At 35.9% G+C, this 22,645-nt stretch overlaps 4 protein-coding genes across 6 annotated transcripts in view; 2 read left to right on the top strand and 2 right to left on the bottom strand.

Annotated features, from left to right (window-relative positions):
* Positions 1 to 127: 127 nt before the first annotated feature.
* mRpS10 (mitochondrial ribosomal protein S10) lies at positions 128 to 1,867 on the top strand. The gene is made up of 3 exons (XM_034981511.2): positions 128 to 323; positions 417 to 658; positions 1,541 to 1,867. Exons 1-3 carry the CDS (start codon positions 309 to 311, stop codon positions 1,794 to 1,796), a joined length of 513 nt encoding a protein of 170 aa, XP_034837402.1. The 5' UTR covers positions 128 to 308; the 3' UTR covers positions 1,797 to 1,867.
* On the bottom strand, positions 1,845 to 4,117 carry LOC117993695 (transmembrane protein 216-like). Its single transcript, XM_034981508.2, has 2 exons — positions 3,735 to 4,117; positions 1,845 to 2,787 (listed from the first exon to the last, which is right to left on the bottom strand). The coding sequence occupies exons 1-2, from the start codon at positions 3,967 to 3,969 to the stop codon at positions 2,594 to 2,596; spliced, it is 429 nt and encodes a 142-aa protein (XP_034837399.1). The 5' UTR covers positions 3,970 to 4,117; the 3' UTR covers positions 1,845 to 2,593.
* A 3,014-nt stretch (positions 4,118 to 7,131) lies between these two features.
* On the top strand, positions 7,132 to 11,948 carry St2 (Sulfotransferase 2). Its single transcript, XM_034981505.2, has 5 exons — positions 7,132 to 7,481; positions 8,105 to 8,181; positions 9,162 to 9,356; positions 10,712 to 10,865; positions 11,242 to 11,948. Exons 1-5 carry the CDS (start codon positions 7,274 to 7,276, stop codon positions 11,601 to 11,603), a joined length of 996 nt encoding a protein of 331 aa, XP_034837396.1. The 5' UTR covers positions 7,132 to 7,273; the 3' UTR covers positions 11,604 to 11,948.
* A 126-nt stretch (positions 11,949 to 12,074) lies between these two features.
* Positions 12,075 to 22,645, bottom strand: part of Gyc88E (Guanylyl cyclase at 88E) — a 46,061-nt gene continuing 35,490 nt past the window's right edge. Inside the window, exons 7-17 of one of the 3 annotated variants that reach the window (XM_069506842.1) lie at positions 21,743 to 21,884; positions 20,080 to 20,206; positions 19,467 to 19,671; positions 18,850 to 18,996; positions 18,436 to 18,568; positions 17,651 to 17,899; positions 16,983 to 17,369; positions 16,727 to 16,841; positions 15,998 to 16,079; positions 15,493 to 15,637; positions 12,075 to 15,221 (exon numbers count right to left, since the gene is read on the bottom strand). In XM_069506842.1, the coding sequence (XP_069362943.1) occupies positions 14,908 to 15,221; positions 15,493 to 15,637; positions 15,998 to 16,079; positions 16,727 to 16,841; positions 16,983 to 17,369; positions 17,651 to 17,899; positions 18,436 to 18,568; positions 18,850 to 18,996; positions 19,467 to 19,671; positions 20,080 to 20,206; positions 21,743 to 21,884 (2,046 nt within the window). In that variant the 3' untranslated portion in view covers positions 12,075 to 14,907. The remainder of the gene's footprint in view (positions 15,222 to 15,492; positions 15,638 to 15,997; positions 16,080 to 16,726; positions 16,842 to 16,982; positions 17,370 to 17,650; positions 17,900 to 18,435; positions 18,569 to 18,849; positions 18,997 to 19,466; positions 19,672 to 20,079; positions 20,207 to 21,742; positions 21,885 to 22,645) is intronic. The other 2 variants (XM_034981482.2, XM_069506843.1) reach the window with 2 other exon arrangements.

Raw genomic sequence — 22,645 nt, 5'->3', positions numbered from 1 at the left:
TGTGCTCTCTTTTTAGTGCGAATGAGAAAGCAAACGTTCCTGTATCTACTTTTATTACTCTATCTACGCAATGGCCGCACCAATATAATTTTTGCTCCATAGTTTTGGTCTGTCTGTGACTATATTCTACCCGTATATTCAATGTACTCTGTGGTGACTATGTAATTTTTTTGAAACATTGAATTTTGAAACATTTTTTTAGAAGAACAAAATATATGATTGAATTAAAATTAAAACCTATAAAATTGTATGAAAATTGTGTATATTAAACTCGATTTAAAAGAAAACATTTTTCCTGCAACTGTACTATGAATGTAATCAAGGTGGGCATATAGTAATTGAACGTTTTCGGTTTTACATAACCTATAATTCGTTTCTGTTTACGATATGTCTTGATTATTTTCTCTTGTTTTTAGCAATTATGGCGTTGTGCGCCAAGCCGTAGCATATTACTTAATCATAATGCAACTAGATTGGTAGCCGCTGCTACTATAACACCCATACAACGAATAGAAGAACCACCTACCCCAGTAGAACTTGATAAATTGTACAAGCGAGTTGAATTAGAAATGCGGGGCATTGACCCCGCAGTACTATTGAGCTTCTCTTGGTTTTGCGTTGCCGCTGCGTCACATCTTGGTATTGAAGTTACAAAAAGGTAGGTACAATCCTTCACTGTATCATAAACCTCAGAAAATATCAAGTATCTGACAAGTACTAAATAACCCACCCTGGTTTTGTTTGGCTAGGAATTTTGAAAATCTTTTTCTAATGGTTGTCTATACAAAAATATGTAATACTAGATGATGCCCGCGACTTCGTCCGCGTGGATTTCAGTTTTTGAAAATCCTGTGGGAACTTTTTGATTTTCCGGGATAAAGCCTATGTCCTTCCCCGGGATGCAAGCTATCTCTGTACCAAATTTCATCAAAATCGGTTGAACGGATTGGCCGTGAAAAGCTAGCAGACAGACAGACAGACACACTTTCGCGTTTATAATATTAGTATGGATATAAAGAAAGCCTGCATGGAAAATCTCAAGTTTCTAGTCTCAGTAATTTCAGCATTTGATGTTAAAATGATGGTATTATACCAATCACCAGGGCACTACTAAGCCCGGGTCTCTTCTCAAAATGACTTAGGCTATTGTCCCCCACACTATCAAGTGTAGATTGTCTCAGGGATTCTTTAGGGCGATTGTCTAAAACCTGCATCAATCATTATTACAATCTCAATTCTCAATTGTTCTGATTGGCTGAATTTGTGAGATTCTTGTTGCAACAATGCATTGTAGCCAATAGTGAGCGAGCGTTAACCAATCAGGGATGATTGCGATTGTGTCATTGTAGCTGCCATTCCCGCAGCAGGTTTCTTCACGATGTTTTCCATCACAAAGCAAGTGATATGTAACTAGTAGTAGCAGTAAAATGATAAAACTAAAAGGAAAAGAAAAGTCTACCCAAAATTTAACCTAGACCTCTCAAATAGCAAGGCGTCACTGATATTTGATATTTTTATTTATACAAAAATATGTTTTCAGCTGGGCACTAAGAAAGGCAGAAAAAGAGAGGCACACCTTACTGAGGTGTGTCCACATCTACAAGAAGCACAGAGTACAATATGAAATAAGATCCTACTTCAGATTCATACACTTACAGAGGCTCACTGGTTCTACTTGCGATACTTATTTAGAATACATAGAAAGAAACCTTCCGGAGGGCTGTGCTTTGAAAGTGACTAAGATTGAGTGTCAAGCATTACCTGAACATATAACACCACCTGTTAAAGAAAAGTAGTTCTTACATTTTGTATAGTAGTAAGTGATTATATAATAAAAACTGAGTTATAGAATAATAACTTTTATTTCTGCTACATAACAATACATTTTTTACAGTCAATGGTTATTCAATATTTTTAGCAACAATAAGTGCTTACAAAAATGCAAAACATCAGTATAATATTATACTTTAGCTGTTAAATCATTATGAAAGTACAAAAATATAAAATTCTAACTGTTACATAAAAAATATGAGCTGTTAAAAAGCATTAACTTTACGATCTTCATAATTTTTTATGGTTACTAGCTAAATCAATCTAAATTGTATAACCTAATAACCTTTTGGTTAGGCAATAATCTAGGCATTCCACATTGCACCAGAAATCAAGTTTTTATATAACTTAGTTAGTTCTCATGACTAGTTTTTGTTACACTAGTTAGTACCAGTACAAATTAAGGTATAGACTATAGTACCTAACAATTACCTAATAAGTAGGTTACCTAATTTAGTTTCAAGTCCTTGGAAAAGTACACTCCCTTTTACAAAACAAAACAAATATTTATATTAAGTCTTATTTTTTTCGACTTGTGTATTCAATAATCTGACTAATTCTGTTCTCCATCTCTAAACGAAATTAATAACAGACCACAGTTCTAAATATATTTCTACTAGATTTAGAACTATCAATTTAATTTCGTTTATAGATTGTAGGTATACAACAGAATTAGCCACAGTAATTTGTTTTAAACACTTTTAAAGAAAACAATTGGCAATCAGTATTTATTTGGCAAGGGGGTAGTACTTTTATATCTATTCTATTCGAATTGCTGATTCTTACACACAGTAAAAATGAATAAAATCGCGAATGTCAGCTCTAAAGCGTGAAACATCAGCATCACAGCACACCAAATGTATTCTAATCTTAGGATGTATGTTTGATATATGAGGAAATAACACACACCGACCGCACAGGGTATAGTTAACAGCACTGAGAAAAACACTGGCACTTCTGAAAAATAAACAAACTTTCAATTTTTGTAGTTATTAAGTAATTGTAGGTACCTACTTAATTAAAAAATATTAATCCTTATAAGTAAAGATACTAAATATAAGTAAGTAAATGTTGTAAGTAGGTTTATAATATTATTTCAATTAATAATATTAAAAAAACCTGCCAAGTGCGAGTCAGGCTCGCGCAATGAGGGTTCCGTACTACATTGGTATTTTTAAGACATTTTGCAGGATAATTCAAAAACTATGATACATAAAAATAAATAAAAATCTGTTTTAGAATGCACAGCTGAAGACCTTTCATAAATGATACCCCACTTGATATAGTTATCTTACTTAGAAAATTGAAAATACTAATTATTAGTTCATGACCGAAATTTAATTTTTTTGTGTGATGTAACCACAAATCCATGATTTTCAGATTTTCCCCCAAATTTCATGATTCTAGGTCAACGGGAAGTACCCTGTAGGTTTCTTGACAGACAACAAAGTGATCCTATAAGGGTTCCGTTTTTCCTCTTGCGGTACGGAACCCTAAAAACGAAAGATAAATAGTGTTTTAGTGTTTCAGAATCATCATCATCAACCAATAGACGTCCACTGCTGGACATAGGTCTCTTGTAGGGATTTTCAGGCGGCGCAAGACAGTGGACCGCAGGATTCAGAATATTAAACCAAAAAAATTCAATAATAATATCAGATTTACTTTCTCGCAAGCTCTTTAAATATGTAGGGTACTTAAAGGACAGGTTTGTTTAGTTTGAATTAGGACATAAATAAATGGTTATAGTGTTATGATCATTTATTTATGTCCAGATACAAAAGTTTTTAGAAGGTCTCTGTCTAACACACAAGTCCCATTATAGGCACCCCATGAGCACCATGTCAAGATATCATTTAAATAATATATTATGCCTACTTACAGTAAATTATTTAGTAACTTACTTTTACTGGCTAAATTGCCACGTCTTCCCAAAAAGATGCGGATAACTTCGACAAAACACAACAAGCAAAATATACCAGCTTCGGTCAACAGAGCATTTTCAGGATACGTAACATTTATCGCCTTTAGAATACCCATAGCAATTTCACACACGAAAAACATCCCCAAATAGAAGGAATTTAGGTAAAGCAATATTTCATAGGCCAAACTAGAGTTAACATTGGTCATTTTGGACATCGAAATCGCTATTTTTTTTTGTTTACGTTTTTACTATTTTTTGTGACGTTTCGTAGTTACGGGACGGGGCGGGCGGAGCGACCGGAGCGTATTTAAAAGGGGTGGGGGCGTGGGTAATGGCGGGAAAGGTCAACCGATCGTCTAGGCTCATGCGCGAAATATCGATTTCCTTGGTACTTGGAAATAAGTCTATGGAAATAATAAAAAAGTTCCTAGATTTTTGTCAATAAAGCTAGTTCACCCGCCCCGGCTTTGCTCGTGTTGGCTATGACATCCATAGATAGAAATCATCATTCAGAGAACGGATCTCCTCTCAGAAGAAACCCTACTCGGTTTGGTTATTAAAACTTTAAAATTAAAAATTGTTATTTCTTGTACGACGGACGCGCGGTACGGAACCCTTCGTGACCGATTTTTTTAATATCTTTTCAGCTAATAAAATAATTTAACAATTTTCTAGCGCTAGGCAAAGTTACCCTTCCGGTTAATTGAACTTTAAAGCTTTACTATTTGCGGCAATTTAGAAAGCTCGCCTCTTCGTAAATCAACTAAGTAGGTACACGATTCTAGTTTTGCGGTTGGGTTTCTATCCAGGGAAAGTTCTTGCACGTACAGAAAATAGGGTTGCATAAGATGCTCAATTAGGTAGGTACCTACTTATTAGGTCCATTGCAATTTAGGTAATAAATATAGTTACAGTACGCTGCAGAAAATAATGTACATGGACCTTTAGAATGAGATTTCGGCTTTGTAGAGCATTGTCTCTATCACTAATACCTACCTATGTGACGTTTTGTCGGTCTCAACGACTGAGACAGCTTACGTGTCTAATGTCTATGTCTACCTACTAGTAATTAATTAGTAGGTAATTATGAATCTGTTCTTGGCGGTGTACCTATGAAGTCTGCCAATTAATTGCCTTACATTGCCAGCTTGGTGGATTATGGCCTTCTCGTATTTAGTGGAGATCCGTGCTCAGTAGTTGGTTTACTATGGGTTGATTATGATGATGATGATGAATAAGAACCTTTAATATTATATTGTGTCATGTGTGTAAATAATGAGTGAGAATGACAAACTGCATAAGTGGCGTACCTACAGTGTCGTATCTACTTACCTACAATGAAGTAGGTATACCTTAGTACGCGACATGTTGAGATGGCATTCGGTGTATGAGGCGGGGAGACATCCCGTACACCCGCACAGCGCCCGCATCGGGTTAGCGCGAGGGCTGTGCGGGTGTGCGTGGCGTTCCGACACCGATTGCTATCTCGACCTGTCGCGTACTATATCCTACCTACTTGTCGATTTTTATCTTGTTGTTTTTAATAATAAAATCGGTATCAAATCCATAAAATTAATTGATAAATGTATTTTATGGGTGCATTATTTTATTATTCACGACCACGACGCGTGACGGTGTGATAAATTTTTATATCAATTTTTTAAATGTTGTACCTACACACCTACATTTAAGCTGTGATAGCCTAGTGGTTAGGACGACCGCCTTCTAATCGGAGGTCGGGGGTTCGATCCCGGGCACGCAACTCTAACTTTTCGGAGTTATTGCGTTTTAAGTAATTAAATATCACTTTCTTTAACGGTGAAGGAAAACATCGTGAGGAAACCTGCATGCCTGATAGTTCTCCATAATGTTCTCAAAGGTGTGTGAAGTCTACCAACCCGCACATGGCCAGCGTAGTAGACTATGGCCAAACCTTTCTCACTTAGTGTGCCGGCGATGGGTTGATCATGATGATGACCTACATTTCAGGAGTTAATGGCAGAAAAATGGTACGGCACCCTTCGTGTGCGAGTCCGCCTCGCACTTGACCGATTTTTTTTTACCATACACTTTTATTTATTTTTAAGTTTCATGGCAGTATTTTTTTAACCTAATTGTTATAGCGGCAATAGAAATAATATACCTACTTATACCTACATTCTTTGATAATTTCAACTAGGTATCTAGATACCTAAAGGTTCATGAAATATAGCCCGCTGACAGACAGACGGACGGACGGCGGAGGCTTAGTAATAGGGTCCTTTTGGCACCTTTTGGGTACGGAACCCTAAAAAGCTGATGAAGTCGCGGTGTTAGTAGTGCTAGTTATAGCCTATAGGTTATGCATTTGAAAGATATACCTACTGTTGCATAACTGCACAAAGCTAACTCGCCGGACAGGAAACTGAATAGCTACGGAAACGAATGCTACGTAATATACAGGGTGATTGTAATATTTTTAATTTTTATATCCAATCCAATCCATCAGTCTGTTAGCGTCCACTGCTGGACATAGGCCTTTCCAAGAGCACGCCACCAAACACGGTCCTCCGCCTTCCTCATCCATCCGCTCCCCACCACCTTCTTCAGGTCATCGGTCCAACGGGCTGGGGGTCGTCCCACACTGTGCTTACCGGTACGCGTTCTCCACTCCAGAACACGTCTGCCCCATCAGCCGGTTGGTTAGCTCAGCGCGCTATGGAGCCAGCTATGTTGGGTATCACTCTCAGGGATAAAATCCGGAACGAGCAAATTCGCAGAAGAACAAAAGCGACCGACATAGCTCAAAGGATTAGCGGGCTGAAGTGGCAATGGGCAGGTCATGTCTGTCGCAGAATTTTTATATACCTAGTATGCCAAAATTACAATAAAAGCTGTTATAGCCTAGTCGGAGGTCGGGGTTTGATTCTGGGCACCCACCTCTAACTTTCCGGAGTTACGTGCATTTTAACCACCTTATCGCTTGCTTTAACGGTGAAGGAAAACATCGTGAGGAAACCTGCATGCCTGAAAGTAGAAAGTCTCCATAATGTTCTCAAATGTGTGGGAAGTCTGCGTTCACAAAATGTGTATGCCTATTGCTACTATAACAACAAAATACAAAGAAAATTTTAAAATTACCACTATGAAAATAAAATAAAAATTACAAAGTGTTATTTCTTGTACGACGATGGTACGGAATCCTTCTTGTGCGAGTCCAACTCGCACTTGGCTGGTTTTTATTTCTTGTTTAGCAATTTTTTTCTAAAGCAACTATTATTATTAGACTTTTTCCTCAATGCGTGATTTATAATAATCTTGCACTAGCAAAACTAAGGAACACTCCAACGTAGATAGAGAGAGTGTTTTACGGAAAATACACCAATGCATTTTGCGTTGCACGCGATCAAATCACTTTCCTTAGCCGCTGGGACTAGACGCATTTCTCACCTAGGCAAAAACATTCAAATGTGTACTTGAATTTGCAATTTTTGTTTAACTGTCAAATTTTCAACCTGTTAAAATTGGATATCTGTCAAAATGAGGACGAAACCCAACTTGACTTTTTCAAAACTAGACAAAGAGACGGGGGACAAAATTGATCGTATGTTCGAGAAACAAGATTGCATGGTGGAGATTAATCCCGGTCGAGTAATCCTGCCAGCTGATTACATGACAATCGGTCAGGATATCCTGGATATGGAGGTCTTGAAAGATGATGTGTGGATGTGCTCATATCCTCGGACTGGTGAGTTACCTAATTATTAATTACCGTTATATTTATAATGTGTATGTTTTAATTACCCTTCTAAGTTTAATGTGTGTTTAATTACCCTTCTATTTATAATGTGTGTTTAATTGGTACCCTTCGATGTCGATGTATAATTTGTGTTTAATTACCCTTCTATGTATAATGTGTGTTTAATTGGTACCCTTCGATGTCGATGTATAATTTGTGTTTAATTACCCTTCTATGTATAATGTGTTTAGTTGATACCCTTTGATATAATATAATGTATGTTTAATTACCTTCTATTTAAGTATATTATTTAATGTGTGTGTCAGATAATTATATGGATGGTAGTCTTGAGAAGATTCCCGAGCATATTATGCATGTACCTATACATCCGCATGTCACCCGCGCTCGCCCGCACGGGGTTAGCGCGGGGGCTGTGCGGGTGTGCGTGGCGTTCCCTCCCCGATTGCCATCTCGACCTGTCGCGGACTATAGGTACTACTAGACCGTACACTTCAATCTTAGCCTAAGAGATTATTAGGTAGGTACCTACCCGAAAGTTCCCACAATTTGGGACCTGTATAATAAGCTGTAAAGAACAGATACTACAGATCCTTAAATATCATTTTGTGCAGGTTCAACTTGGGCTCAAGAAATGGTTTGGCTAATTGGTCACGATTTGGACTACGAAGGTGCGAAATCTTTACAACAGGTAATCCCATAATAATCTCCTGTTTTTAAGTTTAACTTTTAATTTCGATGCGATTGATAATATTTAGATAGGTACTACTTACATACTTAGGTACACTAGGTATCCCAACCCAACATCGGCCACGTACTAAGCACGGATGTCCTCTCAGAATGAAAAGAGTTTAGGCACTAAGTATGCATGGCCAAAAGCGGATCGGCAGACTTTACACACCGACCGTTCAGAACATTATGGAAAAAAAGAATACCCGGCTGAGTTTGTTGTGGGCTCTTCTCAGACCTGGGCGCGTTTGGAACCCTCGTAGCTTTAGTTTTAAGTTTGCGTTATAATTATCACCACTATATCTTACAAATCTAACACCATACCAGACCATCAATAAGAGTAATTTATTACCTATTTTGAATAAATCATTTGACTTTGACTTTGACTTTGAACTTTAAGGCGTGCAGGTTTTTTCTCAATGTTACGCCCCCGAATATAGGCCGATAGCCTAGTAGTTAAGACGTCGACCTCCTATTTGGAAGGTCAGGAATTCGATCCCGGGCACGCACCTATTAAATATCGGTGCTTTAACAGTGACGGAAAATATCGTGAGGAGACCTGCATGCTTGGGAGTTCCCCAAGATGTTCTCAAAGGAGTGTGAAGTCTGCCAATCCGCAGTGGGCTAGCGTGGCGGACTATCACATGGCCTAAGCCCTTCTCTGGGATCACACAAAAAAAATTAAATTGTGGTCATGAACTAATAATTAGTATTTTCAATTTTCGAAGTAAGTAACTATATCAAATGGGGTATCATATGAAAGGTCTTCACCTGTACATTCTAAAACAGATTTTTATTTATTTTTATGCATCATAGTTTTTGAATTATTGTGCAAAATGTCGAAAAAATACGACTGTAGTACGGAACCCTCAATGCGCGAGCCTGTATTAGTGTAAGTAGCCGTAAGTTAATCTAATAAATAAAAAATGATGAATTTCCTAGATCCGCTGCCCACTAGTGGAGCTATCGTGTATAATGGTGGACGGGCACGCAGAGTGGCACGACGAGTCCGTCAGAGGCACATCCGTGGACCTCGTCAAGTACCGCCTGGCACACCCACGCTACATCCGCAGTCATCTGCCCTGGGACTTGCTGCCCATCGATATATTGAACGAAGATGGATCTGTCAAACCTAAGGTAAGTTGACAGTTTTCTGCTATTTTTAGGGTTCCGTACCTCAAAAGGAAAAACGGAACCCTTATAGGATCACTTTGTTATCTGTCTGTCTGTCTGTCAAGAAACCTACAGGGTACTTCCCATTGACCTAGAATCATGGAATTTGGCAGGTAGGTAGCTTTTATAGCAGACATTCGAGGAAAAATCTAAAAACCGTGAATTTAGGGTTAAACATCACACAAAAAAATTGTGGTCATGAACTAATAATAATTAGTAAGTATTATTAATTTTCGAAGTTAGATAACTATATCAAATGGGGTATCATATGAAAGGGTACTGTACCTGTGCATTCTAAAACAGATTTTTATTTATTTTTATGCATCAGTTTTTGAATTATCCTGCAAAATGGCGAAAAAATACGACTGTAGTACGGAACCCTCGGTGCGCGAGCCTGACTCGCACTTGGCCGATTTTTTCGTATCTTCATCGCGCGATTTGTAAAACGAGATTTTACATTTATTATCGAGCAAGTGTATTTAGTAATATTTTCCTCAGATTGAATCCTGGGCGTGATGAAGTAATTTTATATATTTATTTCAAAGTTTTCGGTCCTCTAATAACGAAGTAATATCGATTTTAGAATCGATAACTTCTGTATCACGAAGCCTTAATTAATGCTGTCAACAAAACAAAGTTGTTCGTAGCCTTACTCCAAAAATGAATAAGTGACAAAATTCTAAAATCTTAGGCCCCCTCTATCAGAATTGAATTAGAAATTAGGGGCCCGGAAACTTTTAACGTTACAGAAAATCCAAAAAAAAAGTTATATGTGTATAGTGTGTTTTACTAGACGAGTCACCCGGCTAAGCTCCGGTGAATTTTATGAAAATCCGTATTTAGTGGGAGTCAGTCTCTAGAACCAGCGCTTTAACCTGAATGTATGTATGTACATGTCAGTTAGTCAGTTTTTTCCGTCATGTAATACTAGATTATGCCCATGACTTCATCCGCATGCCTTTAAGTTTTTAAAATTCCGAAGGAACTCTTAAGTTTTTCAGGATAAAAAGTAGTTTATGTGTGCCTAACTAATTTGGTCAAAATTGGTTAAGTTGAAGCACTGGAAAAAGTAACAGCCAGACAGACGATGAAAAGATTTTCACATAGTACTGAAATAAAATTTCGTGAAGGACAAGTTGTTCCACTTATGATGTGTCTCTGCACTGTGGACTCTGGACTTTACCACCAGAAAAGTCAGCAAGAAACTCAGCAGTTATTCTTTTCCTTCTATTTTTATTATTAGTAGTGGATATAAATAGTTTTTCGCTTTCTATCAATATGTACTTATTTATTAATGATTGATCTCTATGTCCGTCTAGGTGATATACACATCCCGTAACCCGAAGGACATGGTCGTATCGTACTACCACTACTGCTCGCTAGTGCATGGTCTCAAAGGAACTTTTGAGGATTTTTGTGACCTCTTCATAAGAGACCGCGCGCCATTTGGCCCCGTTTGGAATCATATTTTTGGTAAAATATTATTTAAGGCTGTTTTTTTCTAGAGCTTTTTTAGTACATTTGTCAACCTATTCCCATAGACAATTCCATTCCACACAAAACAATTTGATTGGCAGTAAAGTATTTGGTAGATTTATCGTCAACTGCTCTCCACATGAGAGAACTTGTTATTTGATTGGCAATTCGAGTAAATTACCTATCCAATTGTACCGTAAATATATAGATCAAATAGAGCGAATCTCTACGTATAATTTTTTCATAGCACCAATCAATATGCGTTCTCAAAAACTTTGGCACAATTTATTTCTTTGGTTGTTATAATATCTACACCAGAAAAATTTTATTCTTCTTTCTGTCTGCTTACCTAATTCACAAATTTTTATTAAAGGTTTTTGGAAAAGGCGCGATGACCCTAATGTGTTGTTTATCAAGTTTGAAGAGATGAAACGTGATCTGCCAAATGTTGTCAGAAAAACTGCCAAATTTCTTGACAAAATCCTCAGTGATGAAGAAGTCTTCAAACTTTGTGACCATCTTTCATTCCAAAATATGAAAACTAACCGAGCTGTTAATTTGGAAGCAATTTTAGAGAAATCTTATGGCAAATCTTATTTGGAACAGACTTCCTTAAGGTTTATAAGAAAAGGAGAAATAGGAGATTGGAAAAATTATATGTCGGATGACTTGTCGCGACGTTTTGACGACTGGGCTGAGCAAAATATCAAAGGGACTGAATTAAGTTTTGAATAATTGTTATTAAATTAATAATAATAGTATTACATTACATGGTAGCTGTATTGATATAAATTTAAAATATTTTTTAAATGATAACTAGTAAATATTTTGTAGATTTTCTTCCATTAAGGAAGACTATTATTAATTTAAAATAAAAAAAAACATTTATTTCAAAGTATCCCCTATGAAATCTTTTGTTAATAATTATTTACTCATTAATAAAAAAAAAATCCTACCACAAAGCACCATTTTAAAATGGCAGCTTTATTGCTACTACCATCTAGCCTATGGGCTAATAAGTAATATTATTCTAGCTTAAACTTCTACTTATGGTTCATTAAATGATAAAATTAAATTATAGTCATCATTTCATTATCATTAATTAAATGATAATGAAATGAGGACTATAATTTAATTTTATCATAATATATACGTATTCATAGGAAATAGATAGAAAATAAGTTAGAGGCAATAAAATAAAGAAAATGAGCTTCAACATACTTTATTTTCACAATAGTGAGAAAGATAATTTTTATTTAAAGAAAAATCTCACATATCAGTTACCAGTATAATTATGGCTTTAAAATAGTATAATCTCATGTCAATATTTTCTTTACCCTAATTTAACCTTGTCATGTACACTTTTGTTCAAAACATATTAAATTCATAAAATTAGGTATTATCTTTTACTTTTCATGCCAGGCCGCAGGAGGAACTTCGAAAATGCAAGGACCGCAGAGAGGAAGTAAACCTACATAACAGAAGCCTAACTTCTATTAGGTATGTATTCTTAAGATCACAAAGATGTATAATTTGCTGTTGCCAGCAAGTCCTCAACAATTTCCAGACATCATAATTTTTTTTAATTTTTTTTTTAAATAAAAAAAATAATAATTCTGTCGTTTGAGATATCAAATGAAAGAGCTTCATGAATTTGATTCTAAACTATACTACATCAATACATTACATTAATTAATATCAGTAATTGTTTTCTTGAAAACAACAAAGCATTTGAAAACAGGCTTAGTCAGGGCTGAATGAAGAAACGGCTGAATTATTTTTTATAAAACCAACGCCAAATAACTCATAATATTCATAATATCCCCGTATATTATTAAGTCAAATTAAGATGAATACCTAATAGCCCAAGCTTGGTCTTTGATACTTTCTGTATTTTAGAAAACAATAATTGCTGATAATGATTTAATATATTCCTCTTGCGGCCAGGTCTATTTGCAACGTATTTATGTGAAGCGTATCAATGGATATTGATAAATATTTCAAAACAATGTAAAGTACATTCAACAAGTAATCTCAAAACGACTAGAACATTCTTAATTGACTGACAACAATATACTTATTTTATTCGTAATGTAAAACGTAATTTAGGTGAATATTTTGTTCAATTGTATTAGTAAATATGTACCCCTTTTTATATGTATTTCTATGTATTTTGGGCTTATATTATATTTAGATGAGGAGGTAAATTAACTTTTTTTGCCTAATCATCTGCTTTATTGAGCCGAAATTATGGTTTTAGTAATAAAAGGTTAGAAATATAAATATTAACTTTGTTTAACACTATGTTTTACTATTCAATTAGAAAATAACTTGTAAAAAGGCCCCTTTCATGTAGGTGTACCTTTCATGTGTGTAATAAAATGCGGTTGACTGCACAGTTCATGAAAACAATATTACCTACCAATTAATCTAATTTCATTACTGATTCAGGTATAATTTGGAATAGTCTGTTTCAAATAAAGTGACAAAGTTAATCTTAACGGTATTACAATTTAATATGTTCAGTATAATAAGGTAGACATAGTACTTAACAGGTTGAGATGGCTATCGGGGTAGGAGGTGGGGGGTGGGGGGGGACCCCGCACTCCCGCACTGGGTTAGCGTGGAGACTGTGCGGGTATGTGGGGCGTTCCCACTCCGATTGTCATCTCGACCTGTCGCGTACAGTATTTATCTTATTATATATGTATAAAAACTAAATCTGCCAATTCGTTTCTAATGCATTTGCGCATGGTTCTTCCTATTGAACTGAAACTTTGTACAGGTGTATTTGGAACCTAATTCACCATTAGTGTGAATTAAGTGGCACACGAATCGCATTGTAACGCATGTTGGACAATTATATTTTTACATTCAATGATATTCATAGAGACTTATTTTAAAAATGGTATAAAAATGGTTTAACAGCTTAACTATTTAGTAGAAGATTCATGTACTATTGTCAAATGTAAAGCTCATTTGAAAATAATATTCAAAACAGGTAACAAAATTTTACACAAAATATTTTTTACAGTAGGTACCTAGTCAAACAAATTTTTTGGTAAATCTTACAAGATGAATACGTTATTGTCCGTAAATAGATATTCTAACATATCTTGTAAAAACCCCTTAAGTTTATATTAAATAGAAAAAATGTAAAATATAACATTATAAAAAAAGATGTATAAATTAAGTATGTGAAAGTTTCACAAGAATTGTAAAAACTGTATGAATAATAATATCATGTACAATTTATTTGGAAAACTCTTTGGAATATAGTAAAGTAGTAAATAAAGTATTGGCTTATTGTAAATAAATTCTCTCTAGTATATTATAACAGAATGAAAATAACATATCCAACTGTAACATGATAAAATATATTAATTAATTTTCTAAACTCAAAAATATCTTTTTGTGGAGACTAGCTTTGTTAATAAAAATCACATTTAAATTGGATATAACTATACTAAACTTCATGTCCTTTTTACCTACAAATAATTACTTGGTAAAATATTGTGCAACTAGAAGTACAACAATGAAATACACTAAAAATCGATCCAATAAATTCTATCTAACATTGAGAGATATTTTTTTCATAATACACCAAGATAAAGGTTTGTATAGTACAAAAATATCCAGCTTATGATTATATTAATAATGTTTCAATAGAACATTACATTAAAAAAATACCTTTTAGGCCGATTACAACACAAAATCGCACTTTGTGTCTTTGATGTTTTCAAATAGACGTTTTTGGACTAAACTAAATTTTTTATACTTATTGCTTGCTTAGATGATATAATAATTCAAATAAGTACATTTCAATTCTGTAATAATACTTTATGTTGTGTAAATAAGGCCCCCAGAAAAAAGGGGCATCCATGTTTATCTTTCACCAGTGGCTTTCTTTTAAAGTTTGACAGTGTGAGTAAATGCCATCAGGTACTAATGCAGGAAAATGAAGAAGTACCTAACCATAGTATTCACAGTCCAATTCATGTCTAAATTAATAATAAATTACTAACTACCTATAGCAAAATTATATTAAATGACAGCTGGAACTACTAGATTTATGCCGTACATGTGGATTACCAAACGCTCCACAACATTGGTGATGGTTTACATTTTTTGTGTGATGATGTCCATGCGGTTGAACATTAGCTGATTGTATTTGTGGTTTCTCTTTAACAGAATCTTTATTTGGATGTATCGAATTATAAACTTTATGATGAAGAGTTATTCGACTTCGAAATCTGCCAACTTTACTTTGTTTGGGATGCTCAACGATGTTTTCTGATGCAGTGCAAATATGGCTGACGTCTCCATGCGCATCTTGGTATTCTGTATCGGTTTCTGTAATTTTTTTAAATACATAGTATACATATTTAGCTTAGCTTACGAAATGAAACTGTAAATAAACTAATTTAAGTTGGTGCCTATGATATTCCCATGAAATGTCGCTTAAAAGGTCTCGCTAAAGTTCAGATCTCCATAAGATTATCAGTTTTTGTCTTAGCGAATCACTTAGATCTGATCAGATTACCCCGTTTGTATCATACACTGCACCATCACTTACCTAATAAGATTGCAGTCACAAGTTATCATCGAAAAAAAAAAAACTGACCGATATCATCAACGCCAAGTAGTGGTGGTGCAGGTGTAGGCGACGGAGAAACAGTGCTGGGTTCATCTACTGCCATTGTACACGATGTCTGTACATTTTTCACTCCCACGGGTGCAGAGTGTGGCGGCGACATGCGCTTTACACTCTAAAAAATATCAATTTTGATTCATAAATTTATTTGATACACGGTGACTTTTTAGTCGTTTTACAAAAGCAAACCAGTTAATGTACACAGTGCTAACTATACATTATTAGTGAAAAATTAAATAAAAAATACTTATTACAATAAAAAAAATTGTTTACAAAGAAACACCAACTGGCACACGTTCTTTGATCTCTAGTCGTACACTTTAGTAAAATTCAATTATGTTAGTCAAGTAATTCATTCGATCTAATTGGATTTATATGTAGACCCCACAAAGAAAAGATTTTGAGAATTTCAACTCAAGTGAAGCCAGGGTAGGTCCACTAGTTTCTTACATAAAATACGTATAAACAAACTTACGACATTTTCTGTAAAGAGTTCACAATCACGTTCCTTTGTCACCGGCGCAGTTCCGCCTCTGCAAGGGGACGTGGAACTGTAACTTAAGATTTACAACACGTTTCACACAACCAGTCTATAAAAAAAAATTAGAGTATTGCAAAATAATACAGTAAAAAAAATATTCTTTGAAAAATTCATGTGATGTAAAGACTTTTTCATTCTTCAATATAAATAACAATTGGCAAATAAGATAAGACGCAACGGACGGGCGTAACATGGCTCTATTATTATTAAGCCCTTCTCATTCCGAGAGGAAGCCTGTTCTCAGTAGTGGGCCAGCTAAAGGTTGATCATGATGATGATGATGATGATGATTATTAAAATATGGAATCGATATTTGCGTGTACTAAAACTGGAGAGGCCCCTATTATTAAGGAGCCTCGACTTTTCTATTTTTGTCACATAATCAGTTATGGATATCAAGTGTGTCTGATAATAGTAATAAAAAAAATATTGCTGTCAGGTTTTTACTTCACAGACTTCTGAGCGACAGTGAAGGAGATGTGTCTACGCAAGGGTACAGTACTTTCCTAGAACGCGGGAAGCAAGGTTGACTGACGAACCAACACAGTGGCGGAAAAGACACCTTCATCGTCTCGCGTGACCTCGTACTACTAGAAAATAGACCTACTGTGCAGGTTAAAGAGTTATTTTTACCCCAAGCAAACATAATTGATAATAAAATACCAGAATGAAGAGTTCAAGCTATCCAGTGTTCTTTGTGGATCCAACGATTCGGCGTCAGTCCACGGTCCCCCCACACTGGTCGACGTTGATCTTGATTCTGGAAAAGGTCGGGAATCTGTGAACAATATACTACCTATCTAAGTAAGGTTATCATACTCGAAGTCAGGTTAAGCCAAGAAGAGTCAGGTCTGAAGGCATCAAATTTTCTCGATATGCAAACTACCTAGGCAAGTACTTGTAGGCGTATCTATACTACCTTTGTCTTTATCAGTCCTGTTGGGAGAATTTGCGATACTTCGTCTGGCAACGTCTTGGAACGTGACAGGAGAATACATCCGTCGCTCTTCCACTGGTGACGTCACAGTTGGTGTTGGCTTCACAGGAGGAGCAGATGGTTGGAATAATAAGGGATTCCCAGCGCTATTTACTACGGAATTAGGTTCAGAATTTATTGCGTTATTAAACAGGAGTGAGTTAGCTTCCTTGTTGCTGAACTGTTGTGCTGAATGTTCTGCGATGCTGTCTCTGACGTCAGCAGCTCTTTCCCACTCAAGTTGGGAGATGGGTTCTATTTGTGTTGATATGATCTTCGTGAGAGCTGGCCGGGATTCGCAACCTTCTAGCCAGTAGGTCTTCATAGCTCCTGTGAACAAAGAGTTCAAGATCAAAAGTGTTATAGAACTGCCCCAATTATTGTTTTTGATTCCTAACTAGATGCCTCTTTACTGGCTCCATATTCTTATTAGTGAAACAGTACTGTTGATAAAATATTTTGGCCACTCCATTAGGTTTAGTTAGACATAAGTTAACTTATTAAAATATACTTAATTTAGGAGATACTTCGATGTTTTGAGAAATATATTGACGAAATTGATTAAAAAACTTCTTAGAAGATCATAAAACTAAAAAAAAACGTGATTTTACCTCTTCGCTTAGGAGAATTACCTTTCCCTTTGACCTGGATCTCCCCCCGTTCAGTAACTTTGTAGCAAGGTGAGAGCAGTTCCTGCGTGGTCTGAGATATGTGTATCCTCATGGCTTCGGAGGTAGATTCCATGCGGGATGCTGTGTTGACGGAATCTCCAAACAGGCAGTATCGGGGCATCTTGAGGCCTACAATACCGGCGACTACCGCTCCGGAATGGACTCCTACTCGGATCGACAGATGGGATCCTGAAAAAAGACGTCAATAATATTTTAAGTCTGTTGTTGTTGCATAAATAATAGCAGTATTCTCGATTTCTCTAAAAACAACAGTCAATAGTCTCAACCGTATACACCACCAAGTATTCCAGAATTTAAAGAAAAAGAGATACAATCAGCACAATTTAAGGACAATGGAATGAGATATGATTAATACTTGATTCTGGTGATGCGGAGAGGATGGTCAACGTAGAAAGAAGTTAGAAAAATATTAAAAGAAATTACAAATTTCACTATGAATCCATTAATTATTTTAATGGGACCAGGGAACAGGAACCCTCATTTTGACCCACAGACCACTTAGCCTCTGTAGTGGTAAGTCTAAGTAGTGGCCTGTGTTTTGACCACATTTTAATTTGCAGAAATCTTTTCATTTCTTGCGTCCTCATTTTCTGAGAGTAGAAGACACTTTTGCACTTTTCCTACCTTTAAAGTGTCTGTGAATTATTGCTGCTTATTTTAAATTCGACAGCTTTTCTTTTTCCAATAGATAAATTATTTCTTACCAGTGCTGGGATCCTTGAGATCGGTGATAGCGTCAACCATATCAAGTGCCATATCACAGACCTTTTCCGCGTGGTTATCTTCTTTCTCCGGTGCACCTGATACTACCATGTACGCGTCACCTATTGTTTCTACCTGAAACATACGAATAATAATTATGATCGACATATCATATTTTTACCTGTACCTATATGAAACGAACAACAATACAGGCATCGGCGTATGCTCTTAAAAAGTCAGAGTCTCTCATTTTTCACTGAGGGTAGCCACTGAGGGGGTTTTAGTAGGCAAAAATATCACATAACCCGATTTTTTTCGCCACGAATTTAGATAGGTTATATAATAGGTATCTAAAGGAGCCAACAAAAAAATCAGTTAGCCGTTACCTATCATAAAATTAGTTACAAATTAGGTACCTTATAAACACGATTTTTTTCTGTGAGGGTGTCGAATATGGAGTACATGGCATTAAGCATGGACACCACTTCCATGGGCGTGATCCGTGAGCAGATTTGCGTAAATGTCACCACGTCAGAAAATAAAATGGAGACGCTGTGGAACATCTGTAAAGTAAGAGGATGAAGTTATTTAGAGAGGATGAGCAAATGTGTTTTTGTGCAAACAGGTTTAAATCAATTTTATATTCTTAAGTTAAATATCAAACCCTATTTCACCTAGGAACTTAAATCTAGTAGGTAGTCATAGTATCCAAGCCAAAAATACCTTATTCGGGAATGGAATCGAATCATTATCATCATCATACTTATTTCAGCCAAAAGTCAAAAGTCAAATGATTTATTCAAAATAGGTAATAAATTACTCTTATTGATGGTCTGGTATGGTGTTAGATTTGTAAGATATAGTGGTGATAATTATTACGCAAACTTAAAACTAAAGCTACGAGGGTTCCAAACGCGCCCAGGTCTGAGAGGAGCCCACAACAAACAATGGCTGTCCACTGCTTAACATAGGTTTTTCCCAAAGTCCCGAATAACTAGTCATAATAATTATTTAATTTTAAAGTTCTTCTTACCTCACAGGTATCGATTGGGTTCTCTCCATTACGCAATCTGTCCGCAACTTGCTTGGGTATCATCTGATACAGCAATTCATCTGTCCTCTTCATCTCCTCGTCTAGTTTTCTCATGGATTCTTCTAATTTCTTGCTTTTTTGCTGTTCCTGGTCCAACGCTAGTTTGAGTTCCACGGATTGCTGTGTACCGGCTAACATGAGATCTCTGTAAAGAGGTTTTATAAAATTGCGACACACAATGTTTCTGAGGGATTTTTTGATCTAAAATTATCTCACCTTGAGATTTATGAATTTTGTAAAAAATATAATCATAAAAAAATGTTGCCTGCGATAAGCAGTAGGTAACTTAATCATTAAACCACTGCTAGACAATGCCTCGTGTCTAATAGAAAAGAGATGTCGGAGCCCCGTATTATGATCCATTATAATGCTTTTTTGCGGGTCTAGCCAGGCCAGGCCTGATGAAATACGGATAAGACTACTTACGGACATGAATTATTGATGTGTAGCGTAAGTTTAGAGTGAAAAAGTTGTTTTCACTCTAAACTTGTGGTGTGATCATTAAAGGACTTCTTAGTAAAGTAGCTTAGCTAAGCTTTAGTAAGTTACAAACCTGCTAAAATCATGCATGGACAAATCGTTGATATAAAGGCCGGTAGAGACGAGGGCAGCTAAGTCGGGCATCACAGGTGTCCCGAGGTACATCATCATCCGCCAGTTGTCCATGTAGATCATTTGACCTAAAAGTTATAATCATCGAAAACTATATTCCATACGAGGAAATACCTAGATACCGATTACATTTCCGTTGGCTTGGATATATTAAAGAAGATGGGAGAGGATTGTACTGTAAGCAGACCATACTTGGCTTGTCCCAAGGTAAACACCATGTTGTATGCCCTAGGTATCCCCGGATGGATGAAGCGTGTAAAGTCTAGAAAAGCCGAATGGTGTATTTATAAAGGCGCATAAGACATGAATGGGAGGCATCTTCTAGCATCTGAGGCCAAGATGCCCTTTAAATTAATGTGTGATTTAAATCACTAATAGGTATACTGTTTCAGTAAGATGACTCGTGAGGTAAGGCGTGGATTATGGGAGGGTGACAGTTTAAAAATCAAGGCTCTCAATGTCACTGTCCTCTACTGTAACTCTTTAATCCCTACCCCACGTGCCTTCTCAATCAAGTAATATACCTATAGATAAAATACATTTTCAGTGCAGCTTCTCGAATAGAAAAAGTAGATTTGAGTGTGACTTACTCCACTTTTATCTAAAATCAACCTGTAAGCTCAAGGCTTTTTCGATGCGTGACTTTATAGTTTGTAACTTTGTAACAGTACTTTTTCTACATAGATATATATTTTGTGAACTAAAAATAAAACCGACTTCACTAGTAAAATTGATCGTTGAAATTGGCTAAAAATAAACGGATATTCCTGTACTCAAGGTTTTTAATCAAGAAACAATACGTACAAATATTTACCATGGGAAAATTAGATCCCCATTTTCCTTATTTTTGAGACCATCAAAAGAAAATGTGTTCAAAACATGTGCGTAGGTACCTATTAATATTGTGAATAAAGAAATACCTACAAAGAATTTTCGGTGAACATGTTTTGGTTTGTCCTAGAGACGACGGAAAAAATTCCTACGACTGCATTACATTTCAATTATTGATTCACTTTTGGTGGACGATGATTTCAGACTTTGTCCATTCAAGATCTTTAAGGAATTACTGGGGCCCAGTGTTTAGAATTGGTATCGTATCAAAGAAAGAATCAAAGAATGTTTCCTAAGAATTTTTTCCGCGAATCTCTGACAAGTTATTGCTTCTAATCGTGGGGAGAAGCGAATTTAATTTTCTGTCCGCGTGTGACACAGAATACCTTTAAGATGTAAATTTATAACATCAGGCAATCGTCTTCCGTCGTATGCATAACGCTTCTTGGGGGAGTCTCCTGAAAAAGTGTCTTCTTTTACCTTAAGTACCTAGATAGTTTAAGCTAGCCCTATTTTTAATTTTAACCATCATCTGCATTTTCCAGTTGGCGCAGTTTATAATGAAATGTGAGAATTGGAATGGTATCCTTTAGACGCAGTGAATGACAATATAGCTTGTGATAATATCCTACCATACACGATGTTTTAGAACCATTGTTTCTCAACCAACACCTACTTATTATAATATTTAGTTTTTTGGCTTTCATAAAATCTTTGAATAAACTCTCCGAACTCAAATTTTCTTTGTAAGGTTCTGAGTTTACAATAAATACCTTTCAGCCTCAAATTCTTCTCCGTAACGGTGTCGGATTCATCAGACAGTCGAATCAACTCGTTCCGTTTGTCCGGCGCCTTCTCATGCATCACGGCTTCCACTGTTACCAACTCGAATATATTGTTAGTACGATTCAGGATCTGTCAAGAAAACTGACACTAGTAAAGAATTCAGTAGCAGTGCTCGGAGCACGTTGTGACGGTACACCATCGGTACACCCATTGTGTGGGATGGTGATTATGTAAAATACAAATTATTTCTTAGTAAACTAGAGGGTTTCCAAAAATTCGTAGGTAAAATCCACGTCCGCTGTTAAAACTAGTTTAAGTTTTCTTACCATTTTAAATTGTCGATTTAACTAAAAAGTACTTTTTTGATGTACATCAAATTACGTCAAATGTTTATGACATTACATCTATGTATTTTATACAAGCTCCCATACTAAGCGAGTGTTTTGACGTTAGTTAAAAAGTTGCTGATTTGACTAGTAGGACCCTATGCACGAAGGGTGGAAACTTATACTTTTTTGCTAGGGTAAAAGGGAGCCTTAATTAAAGTGACAACGCACGCGCTTTTCCATTCAAACGTTTTCAGACTTCTAGATTTCAAAATAAGCAAGATATCGATTTATTTCTTCATAGTTCCAAGAATCAGCAATATTTTGTTTCATTAAGTAGGTACAATGAGGCAATTTTATACGCAAATCGCTATCCCTATTATAAATGTGAAAGTGTGTTTGTTTGTTGGTTTGTTAGTTTGTTGGTTTGTCCTTCAATCACGTTGCAACGGAGCAACGGATCGACGTGATTTTTTTACATGGGTATAGTTAATGGAGAGTGACATAGGCTACTTTTTATCCCGGAAAATCAAAGAGTTCTCAGGGGATTTTTCGAAACTTGAT

This window comes from Maniola hyperantus, chromosome 24 (assembly GCF_902806685.2).
Source record: "Maniola hyperantus chromosome 24, iAphHyp1.2, whole genome shotgun sequence".
Taxonomy (NCBI): Eukaryota; Metazoa; Arthropoda; class Insecta; order Lepidoptera; family Nymphalidae; genus Maniola; species Maniola hyperantus.
Note: the sequence above shows the minus strand (reverse complement) of the source record. Positions and strands in the feature narration are given on the sequence as shown.

Bases quoted from the DNA above. Each gene is read 5' to 3' on its own strand.
- LOC117993695 (XM_034981508.2), bottom strand. From the start codon at position 3,969: ATGTCCAAAATGACCAATGTTAACTCTAGTTTGGCCTATGAAATATTG. The intron at 2,788-3,734 runs GTAAGTTACTAA...TTTATTTTTCAG, and splicing joins TGGCAATTTAGCCAGTAAAA to AAGTGCCAGTGTTTTTCTCA.
- mRpS10 (XM_034981511.2), top strand. The intron at 659-1,540 runs GTAGGTACAATC...ATATGTTTTCAG, and splicing joins GGTATTGAAGTTACAAAAAG to CTGGGCACTAAGAAAGGCAG.
- St2 (XM_034981505.2), top strand. From the start codon at position 7,274: ATGAGGACGAAACCCAACTTGACTTTTTCAAAACTAGACAAAGAGACG. The intron at 7,482-8,104 runs GTGAGTTACCTA...CATTTTGTGCAG, and splicing joins GTGCTCATATCCTCGGACTG to GTTCAACTTGGGCTCAAGAA. The intron at 8,182-9,161 runs GTAATCCCATAA...TGAATTTCCTAG, and splicing joins GTGCGAAATCTTTACAACAG to ATCCGCTGCCCACTAGTGGA.